The sequence below is a fragment of the Callithrix jacchus genome, chromosome 18 (assembly GCF_049354715.1).
Source record: "Callithrix jacchus isolate 240 chromosome 18, calJac240_pri, whole genome shotgun sequence".
Taxonomy (NCBI): Eukaryota; Metazoa; Chordata; class Mammalia; order Primates; family Cebidae; genus Callithrix; species Callithrix jacchus.
This window is the reverse complement of record NC_133519.1, coordinates 19152290-19170214: the sequence shown is the minus strand read 5'-3', so window position 1 is coordinate 19170214 and position 17925 is coordinate 19152290. Positions and strand designations below refer to the sequence as shown.

Below are 17925 nucleotides of genomic sequence, written 5' to 3'. Positions count from 1 at the left end.
AACATGATTGCAGTGTTAATGTCCTTAGTACTTGCTATAAATCATAATGGAACAGAATGTCTTTAAACTATGTCCGCCTTAGAGGTTAGCTGGGTCTTTTTGCTTCCAGGGTGGTAATATTGTTCAGTGATGATTCTTGTGAGAGAATGAATGGTGAGAGATGATGTATTACGATAAGGGACGTTGATAACCATGAGCATAGTAGAAGCAGCAACTTCATGGGAGTGACGCAGATCTCGGTCTGAATCTGAAGTCCTGCCATTTACTTGTATGAATGTAGACATGCACTAAGTCTCTGTAAGTCCCTGGATTTTCTCATCTAGAAAACGATTGAATACCTAGAATTAAATAGGGTAAACTGTAAAATTGTCGGGGTAGATACACAGGAGGTACAAACACAAATGCTAACCTCCTTGTTTGTAGATATTCTTTCTAAACCTTCAGATTGTATGGATCACGCTAGTTTCTTGGAGGCTGTGTGAGGACTTGAGAGATTTAGCTATTGCCCATGTTTCCAACCCTTGTAGATGGTTGGGTATAGTGGAGTCCTAGTGGAAGTCAAGACATGCATAATGTTTTTTAAATGGTAGTTACCCTCCAAGACACATTCTCCCCCCACCGAACACTGTAGGAGCCCTAGATTTTCCTTTAGGGATATGAGCAGAGAAGTCCTACAACAATCCTTTGGTTTTAGTCCCTGTGGAAAGGGTCACGTTAGGACTTCTCTGTGTGGAGTGATGCTGGGCCTTAAAGCTTGGGTTGAGGGCAAGTGTGTCTGTTTTGAGAAGGCAGGTTGGTGTCTACAGAGATGGAATTAGACTAAAAACAAATGCCTGGGGGGCTGTAAAGAGACAGGAGACCAGGGCTTGTCTGTTGTATTCTGGCACAAAGCTCCTTCTGGGTGAACTCTTTGCTGTGGACCCAGCTCAGTCCTCAATTTGAAGGGAGGGTCTTCTTAGAATCACCAACAATTGCTAATAACTTTGCTACATCTATAGACCACTCTTGGAGAGGGAAGTGGTACTATCCAAAATACAGACTGTTTAGAACAAGTTATATTATTTTGCAGGAACATGAAACTGTTAAAAAGAATTCTATTATGTATAAACGTCTAGTGGTGCTTTTTAAGTTTTGTACTTAAGTGTGTCTCTGATGGCTGAGGAGAGTGATGGCTTGCTGCCAGGTTCAGAAAGCAGGGCCTAAAGTGGTCCGTACCAAGCACAGCATTCCTCTGAAGTCATAGACTTTATGCTACATCCTAGTACAGATTTGGGGTTCTACGTCATTATATCTGCATTTTTAAAATACAAAAATAACCATCTGGCTCCAACTATTAGAGTACAAGTGTTATCTGACATGCCCCGAGATCCTGGCATGCATAAGTTGTGAAAGCACAGAACTATATTCATATTAAAAATGAGGTGGAGGTCCTGATTATCCACTTGGAGATGAAGGTGAAGGTAATCTAGAAACAGGTTAAGGAGGTAGAAACATGACAGAGTTGAATGAATAATAGTCATTAATTCATTTACTCATTCAACACATGCTTATGGTACTTGCTATGTGCTAAGAACTGAACTAGGTACAATGATGAACAAAAGAGACGGAGGTGATCACAGAAATGCATGTGAAGCTCCGATGGTAAATGAAGGAGAGCTCCAAGGAACAAGGGAGGCCTGTGGCCAGGAGAGTTGACCTCGTGGGGAAGATCAAGGACAACTTCCACCAGGAAGAGTCTCTTGACTTAAATCTGAAAGATAAGAAGGAAATAACCAGGTAAACAATGAAGAAAAGAGCCTTCTATGCAGAGACAGCATACAAGAAGCTTTTGCAGAGAGAGGGAGAACACCATGCACAGGGCACTGTGAAGCAAGTTCCATTTCACAACAGTGAGTAAGGGAGATGATCGCATGAAGTGAATTGGAGAGACAAGGCTCCATAGGGTCTTGTAGTCTCTGTAAGGTTTTTTTCTTCTTATCCTAGAAACAATGGAAAACCACTGAAAGATTTCAAGCCAAAGAATAACATGATTGGATTTGCATTTTGGAAAGATTACTCCAGCTGCTGCTCAGAGGACAAAGTGGAAGCCTGCCAGGATTGATGCTGGAGCTAAATTAGAAGTTACCACCAACGGTTGTTGTGAAAAGCAATATTAGCCTGGATTAAGGGGGTGATAATAATGCTTCTGGTGGTAATGGTGGATATAGAAGAAAAAGAATTTTAGAAGTATTTATGAGCTAAAACATGCGGGATTTGTTGAGGGATTGGAAATGGTACAAAGGGGAAAGAGTTGACAAAAAAGGCTCTAAGGTTTCTGGTGTGCACATTAGCTAAGATCAAAAACACTGGAAGAAGGCCAGGTTTGGGGGAGAAAATGGTGAGTTTAGTTTGAAGCTTCTAATTTTGAGGTGCTTTTGAAATATAGTAGAGGAGACGTCACCCATTTATGAAGGTGAGAGCTAGGTCAGGTCTGAACTGCTGATTTAATTTTGGAAGTCACATGCATGTTGGTGGAATTCGATGCCAAGAATATGGAAAAGATCCCATAGGAAAAAGTACAGGATGAGAAGAGAAAGGGCCAAAGAATGAGCCAAGAGGAACTTCAGCATTTAATAACAGAGTAAGAGGAGTCAGAGAAGTAGTGGTGAGAGGTAGGGGAAAAAAGCCAAATATTATAATATCTGAAGCCCAGGGAAGGAAGTATATAAGAAGAAACTTGTTTGAGTATCACATGCTGCTGAGAAGTTAGTAGTGATGATAACTAAAATGTATCCATTTGATTATGTGACATGAAAGTCAAGGGTGATAGCTGTTTTAGTTTCTCTGGAGTGTCAGGTTAAAAAAAAGCAGATGGAGGGAGTTGCAGAGGAGTTGGAGGTAAGGAAACAAGTATACGCAACTTTTAGAAGTGTGGGCATGAAGAGAGGAAGAGAGGGTGGCAAGGAAGCTTTGAAGAGTCAAACAAAAATATCTCTTTTTCTTACTTTAAAACTTTTTATTATAGTAACTCCCCAACATAAATACAATTAGAGAGAATAGCACTATGAATCCTCATGTACCCACCACTCAGTTCAGTGGTGATCAACTCATGGCCAAACTTCTTGTATCTGTAGTTCCATACATTTTATTTGCTTTTTAGTGGGAGACTTGAGCTTCTGTGAAAGCCATTAGGAAGGAAATTTCTGAGAGAGAGAGCGCACAAGAGCAAGTGCATAAATGGAAGCCAAGGTTTCTGGGAATGGGACAGGGAATACAGAGTGCCAGAGAAATCATTAACAGTGGGGAGGTGGGGCCAGCTCCTCCGGGACCACTGGAAGGAAAGAGGGTGGATGCTTAGAAGAAGATTCGTGTGTTGGTATCTGAGAGGGAATGTGTTCCCTTTCCGGGTCCACAAGGGGGCGTAGTTTTGACGGCAAGAATTTCCCAGCGCCATGCCCCACTCCCATCTCTCTCCATCCAGGAGATTCAACAGTTTATGTCTGAATTTCGCAGGCGCGGGAAGAAACTAAAAGTCACTCAGCGGAAGTTCTAAGGAACTCCTTTTATTGGCCTAGGGTCTTGGAAAAGCTGGGTTCCTCCCAGGATGAAAGTCCGTGTCCACATACCTGGCCGGATTTCCCCTCTGCAGTTCCCTTCCACACTCTTCGTGGAAGCCTTTCTTCTCCTTTCCTTCTCTTTTCTCTACCTAAATAAAATCACCCTTCTGCAACCCTTCTAGGGTCCGATATTTACTTTTACGAGCATACAGCGCACCTGCAGTGGCCCCACCACTTACTCTTTAAAAGGTTGGAGGCCAAGAACCCACAGGAGCTGTGCCTCACCAGCACTCAAGAAAAAACCTGGTTACACCTGGAAGATGAGGACACTCCATCTGATGGCAGTGTCTATCCTTCTTTTAAAGTAAATAGCCATGTCTTGACAGCGAATAATGGAGAAAAACAGAAGGTGTTGGATGTTTGAAAACAGCACAGAAATTTACTGTGGAGAGTGAGATGATGGTAATAATACAGCAGAAAAATGTGGAATATTTACTAGGAAGTGTTAAGGACCCATTTGGAGGTGCTGGACTGGCTCTGATAGACAGATGCAATTCACATGTTTATATTAATAGGTGTCTATTTGTATGTCCAGCTTGCTAATGTTTGCCTTCATAATAAAGGGTGTTACTCTGTTCCCTGGTGGAGGAATGTGTCCACACGCATGTGTATGTGTGTGTTGTACAGAGGATAAGGGTATATGGATTCCACAATTACTGAGTGTGTGGTCAGAATATATATATTACAAAAGAGATGATTTTGATTCTTAAAATGTAGGTGTGTCTGAGTACGTGTAGCTTTTCTCATTCATTGGTTGAGGGCGCCACCTGCTGGGAAGCTTGCTCAGCGTCGCCAGCCAGCTTTTCCAGTGCAAACTCTAAAGCCTTTTTTCTTGGTAAAGTTGTTTGTTTGTTTGTTTGTGTTTGTTTGTTTGTTTGTTTGTTTGTTTTGAGACAGAGTCTTGCTATTGTTGTCCAGCCTGGAGTGCAATGATGCAATGTTGGCTTACTGCAACCTCCAACTTCCGGGTTCAAGTGATTCTCCTGCCTCAGCCTCCCAAGTAGCTGGGTTACAGGCACCTGCCACCACTCCCGGCTAATGTGTTTGTATTTTTTTGTAGAGATGGGGTTTCACCGTGTTGGCCAGGCTGGTCTTGAACTTCTGACCTCAGGTGATCCACCTGCTTCAGCCTCCAAAGTGCTGATATTTCAGGCATGAGCCACCACGCCTGGCAAGTCAGTGATTTTGCACACAGCATTTGCCTCCATGAATTTTGAGTTTCATTTTTTTTCAGATACTATTTTACTTTCTGTATTTTGGGGTAAAAGCAGGAACGTTAAGATGTGTTCTTTCCCAACTTGATTTTGGTCTTTCAGTCAAATACCACGTCCACCCTGTTTAAATGCAGGTGTCGTTTATAAATCTCAGCCATGATCTATATATGAAAGAAGAGAAATAAAATTTCAGACTTTTATCTGAAATACCATTAATAAGGAATAGATTATCAGTTACAGGTGTTAAAAATACAGATGACCCAGCTGTGAAGGTTGAGTGGTATTATTGAACAGTCCCGAAAATTTAGATTTTATCCGCCCACTTTCTAGCCCAAATTATTTTTCTCTAGGTTCTTTAACTGAAATGTATGTTTCTTAATAGTTTCCAAGCTGATCCCTAAGGAAACTAGTCTACAATAAATTATTTTTTTAATCGTCTTGTCTTAACCTCAGTATAGTGTCCTTTAAAACTTTTCCTCCAAGATCCTTGCATCACACTAATTTGCTCCCAATTTCTAGATTTTCATTAATTTCCTTCCTCCGTACTGTATGACAGAGTTCAGAGATAAATTATTCTGACTACTACTTCTGTAATTCAGTCAATAACTCTTAATTATGTTCATTAAATATATATATACACATATGTGCATATCTATATATACACATATGTGCATATATACATATGCACATATACACAAATGCAGCCATAATACACACATAATTTAGAGAAACACAGTATAAAGTGTACCAAATTATTCCCCAAGGAAAACAGCACTTGTTCACTTACTTAACCCGTCTTTATGAAGTGCCTGCTGTGGGTCTGGAACTGGGGATGCATTGGGAATGAGACAGACATGGTTCTGGGTCTTACACTGCTTGCTCTGGAGTGTGGAAGACAGACACTGATTAGGTCATCCCAACACATTATGGGGAGGGGTCACGCTTAGAGGAAGTACAGAGAACACCATGGAACATCTGGAGGCTGGAGGGCCATCAGGGCTTCCTGGAAGAAGTGGCATTAAGCTATGAAGGAAGGCGAGAACAAAAACACTCCAGGCAGTCTGTGAGACTGACATTTAATGCTGAGAGCCAGGTTGTGGAGGAACTGATTTGAAGGAGTTTGGATTTTATCCTAAGAGAAAATATCAGCCAATGACAGATTTTAAGTGTGTGTGTGTGGTGACCAGGCTTAGATTTATAATTCAGAATACAGTTTGAAAAGATTATTCCAGATGAATTTGGAGAAAGACTGAAGGGAAGCTAGGTTGGAGACAGTTTAAGGGTATATGTGATGTGGTGCTGGCTTGTATTAGAGCAGTGGAGACAGAGAAGAGAATGAATCTGAGAGTCATTTAAGATATCAAAGGGATAAGACTCAGTGGAAATCGGTTGTAAGAGGTAAAGGAAAAAGAGTCATCCAGGATGATTGCTGGCTTTCTAGCTTGAGCAAATGGGTGAATGGAAGTGCCCTTTATTGAGAAGGGGGATAGATAGAGGATGTAGATTCTCAAAAAGGCCAGGGAAGGTGAATATTTCCACTTGAGACATGTTGAATTTGAGGTGTCTAATATGTGCCAGTAGATATGTCTAGTAGGCAGCTAGATATATGAGCCTGGAAGTGTAAGAGAAATCTAGGCCAGAGATACAAGTTAGGAATGATCAGTCTGTTGTGAGTAAATGGATGTCTTGGGATTGGTCAATATCTCATAGAAGGTAAAATGAGAAAAGAAGAATGGCTAAGAAAGAGCCCCGAGGAACCCATCATTTAAGGAGTCATTAGAGGAGGTAGAAGTGAGCAAATGAGACTGGCCAGATAGGCAGGAAGAAAACTAGGAGGGCTGGGGCCTGAATCAATGAAAAGAAGCTTTTTAAAAAGGGTGTATGAGCCTGTGTCAAGTGTTGCTGATAAGAGCTGATATTTCGTTCAGGATTTGGTAATACATGGTAATTCAAGGGCAGTTTCATTGGGAAATCAAGGAAAGCAGCTTCCAGTGAGTTCCCGAGTGAGTGAGAAATGAGGAAGGAGAAGCCAGGAGTGCATACAAGTAAAACATTTGTTGTGAAATGGAGTTAGTGGATGGGGTGGGAGCTGGAGGGAGGAGTGTGGTTTAGAGAGTGGTGATGTTTGTTTGGATAGGGAATGGTCAAGATTGTTTAAATGTTCATAGAAATTACCTCATGAAGAAGAAACAGACTGAAGAAACAAGAGAGGGGAGTAATCAATAGATAGTTTAGTAATGATAATAAAAGTTGTTCTTTATTCTAACAGCATGATGCTTTTACCTCCTAGAGAGGTACTTTTTATTGTTATCCTATTTTTTTGAGAGAAGGAAACTGAGGCATAGAATGTCACTGTGAGTAACCAACATCACATAGTAAGTGCTGGGAACAGGACTGACACCCAGGCAATCTAACTTGAGACTTGCACCACTCACCACAGTGTCTTATTGCGATGTCCCCAACCTAGCTGTGGATTTCAATGGGAACAGTCCAGCCCTGCTACTGTAACTGAAGAGAAAGTGGATAGAGCAGGTGTCAGCTTAGTTAGCATCATAAATTTCCCAGAGATGCCATAACCAATTTCCCTAAGCTGAGTGCCTCAAAAATAACAGATTTATTCCTTCAAAGTTTTGGAGCCTAGAAGTCCAAAATTGAGGTCAAGGTGTAAACAGATTTTCACTCCTCTGAACAGGTTTCTCAGCTCGGGGCTGCACACTTCCAAACTCTGCCTCTGTGTTTACCTGGCCATCTTTTCTGTCCCTCAGATCTCCCTCTGCCTTTTTCTAGAAGGATGCCTGCCATTGGATTTCAGGCCCACCCTAAATCTACCATGATCTCATCTCAGTATCCTTACGTTAATTTCATCTGCAAGATGCATTTTACAAATGAGGTCACAGTCACAGGTTGTAAATGTTAAAACCTGAGAGTGCTTTTTGGGGTCTACTCTTCAAGCCACTGCAGTTAGGAGATTGGATGAGCTCCTGACAAGTAAACTCCGTAGTTTCTATGAGGTAAGAATGTTGAAAGAAATCTTGAAGTATCATTACTGAAATTTGAAGAGTGGGCTGACTAGGAAATGTCGTTTGTGGAGCAGTGTGGAGAATCAGATGAAGTTTATTATCATGAATTAACAGTTGTGTGATTTTCTCTAGCAGAGATTAGCAGCCTGGGTGCAAACACTGAGGAAGCTGAGAGTTAAAGTGTCTACAGCTTGGGAGGAAGGGGTGTGGGAAGGAAGGAAGGACAAAGGCTGAGGGGGTTAGGATACTGGCAAGTGGCTTTCAGTGGAAGGCATAGAGGTGAAGTTAGGAAGGCATGAAAGAAAGAGGACTACTGGGTCGGTCAAAAGCAGCCCAAAGAGTGGGACTCATTGAGTGAACTAGCTGTAATGATACTAGGCTATTCTCCAAGTATAGAATATTTAATTGTATTACTTTAAACACACACAGAAATAATCTGGATTAGTGGTTGCAGTAAAGACAAATAGAAGTTTAATGGAGATAGAAAAGTCAAAGAAAAGAGAAGACAGTATTCTGGACAGGCCACCCATGTAACCCCGAGTCATGCAGAAAAATGGCAGGGCTTGGGGTGATGAGTGTGTGTGTGTGTGTGTGTGTGTGTGTGTGTGTGTAAGCCCTGGCACATAAGATGACAAGTTATTACAAAGTCATTGTTTAACTGTGGGTTTATGATACATTTTTAATTATCACACTCCTAACACCATATCTGGCCACTGTTTTATACTAGGCACTGTGCTGAGAGACGGGAGGTTGCAATAAACAGGACAGAGTCCTCACTCTCCCAAGGCATGTGTTCTAGTAGGAGAGACTGACAAAAAGAAAAGAAACAGAAACAAGTAAACAAAGCTGTTACAGTTTGTAATGAGTTTGTAATGAAGGGAACAGATAAGAGATTGCAGCAGAGACTGATGGGCAGAGTAACTTTGGTTAAGATGAAAAAGAAGCCACTTGGAGTTGGTGACATGAGAAGCGGGGAGATGAATGCTCCAGGCAAAGGGGTGCTACAGCAAAATTCTACAGACCGCGTGGCTTACAAACAACAGAAATGTATGTCTCACAGTTTTGGAGGCTGGAAAGTCCAAGGTCAAGGCAGATTCAGGGTGTGGTGAGGGTCCACTTTCTGACTCATAAGTGGCTACATCCTCGTATGGTGGAAACAGGCAACAAACTTCTTTGTGCCTCTTGCACAAGAGCACTGAAGAAATCCCATTAGGGATCCCATTAAGGATCCCAACAGGGAATAGTTTTGCTATGTCATAGATCACATTTCTGATCAGCTTCATCAAGATATTCTTTCATGCTTCCCAAAGTGATACTATCCATTTTGGATTCTATTTTCATTACTGATAATACCAGAGACTTTGCCTCCCAGTGGCCCCACCCCATCACATTGAGGTTAGCATTTCGGCATATGAATTTTGGGAGGCACACACAGACATTCAGACCGTAACGCTAGTCAGAGCTGACACTGATCTGTTACTTGACTCAAGGTAGTGTGGAGTGAGAGCAGAGGCGACCCTAGGGGGCCCCGTTTGGGTTACATTAATTTTTTTATTGTGAAATAAATTATACATACCCAAGGGCATATAGGATGTATATGAACCATTTAGAAAGTATAATTACAATAATAAAATAAGCACTTAGAATCCTACCAGTCAGCTTAAAATGAGAACATTGCTAGTTCTTCGAAGACTCCTCAGGTGAACCTCTTCAACTGCATTCTTTCTCGGTCCCTAGGGGCTGGTAACCAATCATTCCCTTGGCTTATTTATAGTTTTATTTCACAGATAGCTATCCCCGAATAATATATCACTTTGTTTTGCTTTTTAAACTTTGTATAAAGGGAAATATATTCTTATATGAGTTGTTTTTGTGTTTTGAGATTTAGTCATGTTCTTAGATATAAAACAGTTTATGCTCATCAATGTATAATGCTCCATGGTATATCACAGTTATTAATGCCTTCTGCCTTTGATGGATGTGCAGTTTTTTTTTCAGGTTATTTGTTTGTTACGAACAATGCTGTTGGAATAATCTTATACCTCCTAGAGCAAGCAATTTCAGATTATACACTTGGGAACTGGATGGCTACGTCATGGTTTATTTTCCTGTTCAGCTTCACCAGGGTATGCGTTCTTGCTTTCCCAAGTAACTCTATCAATTTTAGGTTACATTTTCATAAGTGATAATACCAGAGACCGTGCACACTGGAGGAAGAGATATTACCTGGTAACTACCTACAGCAGTGGCCAAAGTGCAGGAAATGAGACTCCCAGCCCGTGGCGGTTTAGTCTTGCATTTTCCCCTTTGTTTCCTTTCTTCCTTCCCTAACTCCCATTCTCAGATGGGAAATAGTTCTCATCATATGAATGTGTTCAGAAGGCTTCCAAAAAGCTGAGAATGTCAGAAAACAGTAGATTCTAGTTGGAGGCAGAAATGAAGGAACAATTCCTTTGCACACAATTTTCGAGGTTCTAGAATGGCCATCAAGCAATAGATTGGAGTAGAAGTGTTTTTTGTAGCCATGAATTCTTTGATTTTTGGGGGGTTTTTTTTTTTTTGGTCTTGTTTTTTTTTTGAGATGGAGTCTCACTTCTTGACACAGGCTGGAGTGCAATGGTGCGATCTTAGTTCACTAAAACCTCTGCCTCCTGGGTTCAAGCCATTCTTCTGCCTCAGCCTCCCAAGTAGCTGGGATTATAGGCACTTGTCAGCGTGCCTATAATTTTTGTATTTTTAGTAGAGATGAGGTTTCACCATGTTGGCCAGGCTGGCTTCGAACTCCTAACCTCAAGTGATCCTCCTGCCTCAGCCTCTCAAAGTGCTGGGATTATAGGCATGAGCCACTGTGCCCAGCAGCCATGAATTCTTATAGTCACAGTAAGACTGACTATAAGAACTTCATGTTTCCTATTCTCTTGTCCACAGAGGTCATGAAATCTGGATGTAACTCTGCCTGAAATTCTAGTGTCTTGATACACAGGCCAACCTTGCCCCTGAATTTCCTGGCGTAGGCACTTCTTACCTACACACCTTCCTCCCTCTGTCCTCTTTCTCTCTAAAGGGTCAGCCATGAACCATTCACATGAGAAAAAGAGCCTCTTATCCTCATGAAATCCGTGAAAAAAGTAGATATTATTCCCACATTAGAAATGGAAAAACTAAAGCTCAGAGAAGGCAGTAGCTTGCACAAAATTTCATAGCTTCTAAGTAGCAGATTTGACAGTCACAGCCACATCTGTCTAATTTCATCTGTTCTCTTTCTCTCTCTGGCTCTCCCTGGCCCTCTAATGCTTTGTATTGTCATTTATAACCATGTGGTCCTTAATAAGTGACTTACCCTTTCTCATATTTAGATTGAAATATAACAGTTCACATAGGCTCAGTAGATGTTTATTTGAAAATGAAAATCACTATATGGACTTACGTTCTAGTAGGAGCAATGCTGTGGGCCTGTAAGGGTCTTTCCCTTGACATTATTACTGTTTTTATATTTATCTCCTAAATCTAAGCTCACAGCCGCTGGCTAAGCATGTGAGTTTAGCTTGTTCTACAGCTAATACGTGCCTACTATTGGTAGGTCTTTGCTATAAAGCATGTTCCAGTGTACTGCTGCTTATCTATTATTTTGCTTTCATACTGTTTTGCTGACAGTATGAGAGCATATTTCCTCTCATAATGGTCAGGATTTTTAGTGGGGCTTTCCCGGGATATGCTGTTACCAACTCACAGCATACTGTGGCTCTGATACTTGTCTCAGAGAAGCAGTCAGGCTTGGCAGCACAACCAGCCTGCCAATAGCCTGCTCCCCGGGGACGCTGCTATCACTGCCTCCCAGACGCTTTACCTCTCCAGCTGCACCTCAGGCTGCTAACAGGGGAGTCAAAAGCAGAGAGGAGCCATCATTCAAATGTGGGAAAAATAATAAAATCAGTTTCTAGCTTGATGTGGTTTAGTAAGATCTGTTGCCACCAGCTAAGACGCACCTGGAAGGTAAATTATTCAGACCGTTCTCCTACACCACCTTCTTGCTGCCTCCCATGTCATCACCACTTCGCCCATTTTCCTCCTGGTCTCCTGGGCTAGGGAGGGAAGTGCACTGGTGGTCCTCCAATAAACCTCTGAAACATCAGGAAGGTCAAGGCTGTGATCTGAAGAGGTGTTCTCTATTACCAAAAATACATTTTTTTCCCGAAACAGAAAGTTGAAATAAAAGGAGATTTTAAACTCTTCTAATAATTGTCATGCCATGTAAAGAAAAATATTAGGGGCCATTTCCCATTTGCATGTGGTTGCTCTATAACACTGTATCCTCTACTTTAGTAAATAAACTGGGGGGAGAATTTCAAAGAATAATAATGATTACAGAGGACAGCAATAGACGAGAGACCAGAGGTTTTACATAGTCTAGAATGGGGGATCGGGCGCTTTTTCCGTAAAGGACCAGAGAGCAATATTTGGTTTTCTGGGTCCTTCCATCTCTGTTGAATATTACTATTTGTTTTGTTTTGAGAATATAAAAAACATTTTCAGCTCGGGGTCCATAGGAAAATGCATTACAGGCTGAATTTTGCTTGTAGTTTGCCAAGGCAAACTCTAGAAGCTCATTCTCAATTTTGCTACCACAAAATACCATTTTAAAAAAAGAGAGATGTAATATGGTTAGTTTTGAGAGGAAGCAATGAGCAGAAATATTAGGACCAAGCATGAATAATTAGGTAAGAATTTCTAGAAGACAAAATGAAAGGGAGGACAGATTGGGAGGGAATAATTGAAAGGAGTTAGGGGTGTGAGAAAGAGATATGGGATGAGGATGGAACAGAGTGTCTTGAGCAAAATAGAGATTCTGGGAAAATGGAGTAAATGGGGTAGATTTTCTCCTACGAGTAGTTAGTGGCAAACATACATCAGCCCTGCTGTGTAATCGAGTGAATTTGCGTAGGTATTTGAGAAGAAATCTACTCTTACCTTGTTTGCAACTACAGCCTTCTTTTGACTATATGTGTGGCAGGTCTTTACTTGCTTTCCTGCGACCTTTCGACACTGGTTTACCACTTGTTCAGTTAGCTTTTGTGATTTAAAAAGAATGGAAAGCATGAAGCACCCGCTTGTTGCAGGCTGGCAAGGATGGGTGCATGGGTGGGAAGAATAGACAGCGATAAATCTGGGCGGGTTTCTATGGACTGTGAAGCAAATGCATTCGTATCAGCCATGTAACTTTTGCCAAACTATGAATCGTTTTTTCCCAGATAACTGGCCATCAGAAAACATTTAAAGATGAAGAAAGAAGAAAATCTGAACACAGACTGAGAAAACAAGGAAATGAATCTCAAACATAAGGTTGGAAAACAGAACAATAGGGTACTTTTAACTTGAAGTAATTTAAAAGACAGACTTCTAAATGCCTTAGAAATATTGCATATTACAAGAAAGGACCAATGTCCCTCGGAATTGTGACCAGGCACTGAATTATGAGTCAAGGTCTCTTGGCTTCAGTCGTTAGCCTACTCCTTTCACGTCTTGTGACTTTAGGAAAGTATTTTAGCTTACTCAAGTCTCAGTTTTCTCATGCAGAGAGTATTTTTTTTTCATAATGGTGTTTTTACTTGGATGTAGAAATTAAAGGGCTTCTAAGCTATAAATAATTATGATAATGGCAGAGATTTTATTAGTCTTAGTATTTCATTTGTGGGTTGATTTTACTCCTGCATAATAGGAAGCTACCTGTGTACAGTGACTTGAGGGGTTTCCAAAGGATTCTCTACTTGTCAAATTTCTCCTTAATTATATTATGATGAAATGACTAAATCATTTTCAAGAAGACCAAAGTTTTTATAGCCTTCGGTTAATTGATTTAGGAACATTAAGATGCAAATGTTATCAAAAACAGGGCTCAACTCAACTGTGGGAATGTAAGCTCTTGACTAACTGGTCATCTAGCAATGCCTGGAGAGAATGGGTCAGAATTGCCACTAAATAGGGCGGCCCAAGGAACTTGGGGTCACCATGAAAAATCTAAATGCCTATCAAGAGAACACCTGAGAGGAGCAAGGCATAAAGAAGAGAGGAGATGCCTTCTGCAGGTGACTTCACAATTTTGACTCGGGCTGATTGGTTCAGCCGAGAACCAAGGTTTCTGAGAGATGGCAGCCTTTGACCCTTGTTCCTTTCTATTCCTTCTTAGTGCCATTTTTTTTTTCTGCACAAATGGCTCTCAGGACTGTGGCCCTAGTAATCTCCAGGGGCGATTGTGGTCCGGACAGCTAACTTTACAGCAGCAAGTCATGCTTTCCATCCAGGGGCCACTTCTTTCAGACTCCCTTGCTTCTAGTTGGAAATGGAAGCCAATGACATGGGCATGGCTGTGACACATCTTTTATAGGCTGGGATGGTTCAAAAGCAGATGCTCTTTTTCCGCTCTCTCTTTCTTGTCAGCTTACTGGATATTTGATGCCAGTGGCGATGTTGGCAAACAGATCTTGAAGATAGACGGCCAGACAAATGGATGGAAACCATGCCTGAGTCACTGCTTGGAAGAGAGCCACCAAACCAAGAGTGCTTACATTCGACTGGAATGTGAGCAAAACATTCTTTTGTGTGTGTGTGTGTGTGTGTGTGCAGCCGTTGGGAATTTTGGCTGATATAGCAACTAGTGTCACTGAGATTAATACAGCCACTGTTACTAGTAAACTTTCTCCTGAGATGACTCTGTGGTCTGCAGATTGAGATCTGCTGGCCTTTTTTCTTGATCTGTATGCTTTTCTCTTTACCTCTCTCCCCAGATTCTTTCTGCTTTCCCTGCAATCATGTCTTCAGATGAATAATGAAATCAACAAAGAGCAAGGGAACAGAGGAGTAATGATTATTTCATTAATTGATTTTATTTTTCTGCTTAATTTGACAGCATGGGAGCAGCCAAGGAGCTGGGTGGAAAGCAAGGACAGGTGCTTGTGGGCTTAAACTCCTGAGCTGGAAATGGAAAAGGTATAAACAGTAAAGACTTTACGTTTCAGTGACATGATTTTAAATCGAGAGCCAAGACAAAGGGTGCTTTCTCACCACTTTGCATCTATAGGATCAGTTCCTTGTTTATTTCCGACTTTCTAGTTGGCAGAGTACCCTTGAAATGTCAGCTTTGTCAGTGGAGCACGCTGAGTCATTACTAGGTCTATAACATCGGCACAGGATGCTCAGGGAGTTGCTTCTACCTAAAACCAAGCTGTGTGCTGGGAGCCTAGGTATAGATACCTGTATAGGAGAGAAAACTGAAAGCACAGGTGTTGAAGAAGGTCAAAATTACACACACACAATAAGAAAACCAAGAACCAAAAACTTAGAAAACAACAAAAAAACATGCTACAAAAACACATCAAACTCGTCTCTGAGATCTTATAATTTTCCATTTATATAAATTGTCTTCACAGGTACACTCACGACATGATCAAGTAGTGATTGTACCTAAAACAATTGTCATACAGTGTTATTTGAGCAGTAGTATTGGGTAATGTTTTCTAAATGAAGATTACTCCACAGTTACCTAGGGATTAAGTGGCTTAACTGGAATTGAAACATGGTTTTTCAGGGCTCCCTCAATGGTTTCCATCACCAGTTTATATAGGCAATAGAGAATTCATTTGTCTTGAATAATTCTTTAGCTTTCCACAGCCAAATATCTTGCTCCTGGGGAAAGAGCTTGCTCTGATGTGTTGGATTCTGGCTGAGAATCTCTGGGTTTGAATCTTGGCTCTGCCACTTACAATCTTTAGGAGAACGGGTAAGTCACAACATTTCTCTTTGCCTCAGTTTCTTTATTAGTAAAATAAGAACAATCATAGGGCTTACCGCATAGATTTCTCAAAGGAATTAGATGACCTAATAGATGTAAATTATTGGAACAGAAACTGCTAAATCCAAATCAGTTGTTGCTAGTGTTGTTTTTCTGTTGTGGGGTAAATGCATTTCCGTTGGAGCTTCGGTTTGACTGCAACTCAGTTGTACATGCCTTATGACTCAAGTTCCTTCAGCCTTCTCTAGAATGTATTTACAGCACTGGATGTCCATAACCAGCCTTTCTTTCCGACAGTCATAGCTGGGCTCTAGCCTTTTCTGTGGAGCTGTACTTCTTTCTCCTTCTCCCTTTCTTCATTGATTCTTATCTTCCCTGCAATTGGGTGCTTTCCCCTCAATGGCAGTTTTACACGTGCTAATCCAGTCTTTTAGCTCTGGTTCAAGGGTTATAATGATGGATTTTCATCAATTGGAATAAGAATACTTAATGCTTAACATTTTTCAGAGCCAGCTCTGTGGCAGAGGGGACAGTTTAGGAGAAAAAGACAGAACAATAGCTGTGATAATGACACAGGCAATCACAGAAGGGCAAGAGAACAAGCTGTCCTAGGATGCTTGTGTAAGAAAAATTGCACATGTTGTCTTCCTAATCAAAAGCTATAAAAAATTGACTGAATTGCATACTAATAGATACATGACTGTACAAGAAAAGGAATTAAGTGTCTTTTGCACACAGGACCTTTAAGTATACATCTTTTGGAGGCACAATTTTTCAGAACAAAAGTACTCAAGGAAATCTTAAACTTAACCCAGTAGTTGTATTGTTGCGATTATAATTTTGAAATTATTTTATGTACATTCTAGAATAAAGCAAATAAGAGGTTAGTAACATCAGAATGCAACATTTTCAATGTATGAGAAAAGAGAAACAAATATAGAAAGAAAGGAATTAGGAGGGGGATAACTATAAAATCAAATCTAAGTTGTAAATATTAGTATGAACATAAGATTCTATATAACATGCTATGCATAATCTATATTATTGCACGTAATATATATCATGTATTACGTGCAATATAATTAATCTATTTAATGTAACTCTAATTTATCTACATATAATCTATAAGTGTATGTGTGAGAATGTGTGTGTGGAGAAAAAGAGGGATAAGGAAACAGTGGCACACACACACGCACGTGCGCACACATACACACACACACACACAAAGGGTAGGGGAGAGAATGAAAATACATGCTTTATCCAGTCTGTCCAGTGAAAGAACTTAGAAACCATTATGATCCAATAGTATTGAGCACACCTGACACTAAGGTATTTATTGCTTTCTAAAATAGCATTCTCTCTAAAAAGAACTAGGGCTCCTTATAGGAATGGCTGATTCTAGGTTTGAGACGGAATATTTACAGTGATTGTAAGATCTCTTATTGTATCAGGGAGTTTCTAGAGAACAATTAGGGTCTTGACAAAAGGATGCAGCTTGAAGGGGTTGTCACTGACTGAGTTTGGGACAATACGAGCATCAAAAAAATAATGTTTTTGATTGAACATATTAATAAAAATGTCCAAGACCAAAATGACATTCAAAAGAAAAGATAAAATATGAGATTATTTGCCACAATAGAAGTTATTAGTATGCAAACTTCTTACTCTGAAAATTAGTAATTAAAAGGAAATAATTAAGCTGTACCCTGTTTGTATTTGTCAGGACAGGTAGGTTATGCTGCAGTAACAAACAACCTCACAATCTCAGCAGCTTGAAATGAAAGAGTTTATTTTCCACTTTCACTGCACATCTCTCCTGGAGTTACAAGTGTTCTGATTCATGTCATCCTCACTGAGGGAGGCAGTTCGTGCTTTCACTCCTTGGTGCTTATACCAACCAGTAAAAGAGGAGCAGATCCCCAGGAGCCATTGCTTCTTTATTCAGAGTTCTGGTGGCAGAGAGATGTAATGCCAAACTAGGGACTGGAACGAAGCACACCAGAGCCACAGCTGGGCCTCAGCCAAATCACAGACCTGTGAGCAAGAAATCTGTGCATACGCAAATAAGATACCAGATTGTTTGTTAGTGATGCAAAAATTGATTAATACACTCCCTATGTATGCAGAAGGAAAAAAAAACCCACACACCAGAATATTGGTAAATAGCCCACATGACTATTATATTGCTTTTTTCTTTCTTTCTTTATTATACTTTAAGTTCTGGGGTACGTGTGCAGATCTTGCAGGGTTGTTACATAGGTATGCACATGCCATGGTGGTTTGCTGCCTCCATTTCCCCTATTACCTAC

The 17925-nt window shown here is 40.7% G+C and overlaps 1 protein-coding gene across 3 annotated transcripts in view; it reads left to right on the top strand.

The window, feature by feature from the left end:
- LOC128930120 (uncharacterized) overlaps nucleotides 1-17296 on the top strand; it is a 68084-nt gene extending 50788 nt beyond the window's left edge. For 2 of the 3 annotated variants that reach the window (XR_013529437.1, XM_078356055.1), the window contains exons 2-4: nucleotides 13080-13170; nucleotides 14266-14406; nucleotides 14735-17296. Coding sequence is in view for 1 of the 3 variants with exons in the window: in XM_078356055.1 (XP_078212181.1) it covers nucleotides 13080-13169 (90 nt within the window). In the remaining 2 variants the exon portion in view is untranslated. Of the gene's footprint in view, nucleotides 1-9816; nucleotides 9957-13079; nucleotides 13171-14265; nucleotides 14407-14734 lie in introns of those variants that run through there. The other variant, XR_008477777.2, reaches the window with a different exon arrangement.
- The last annotated feature ends 629 nt before the right edge of the window (nucleotides 17297-17925 follow it).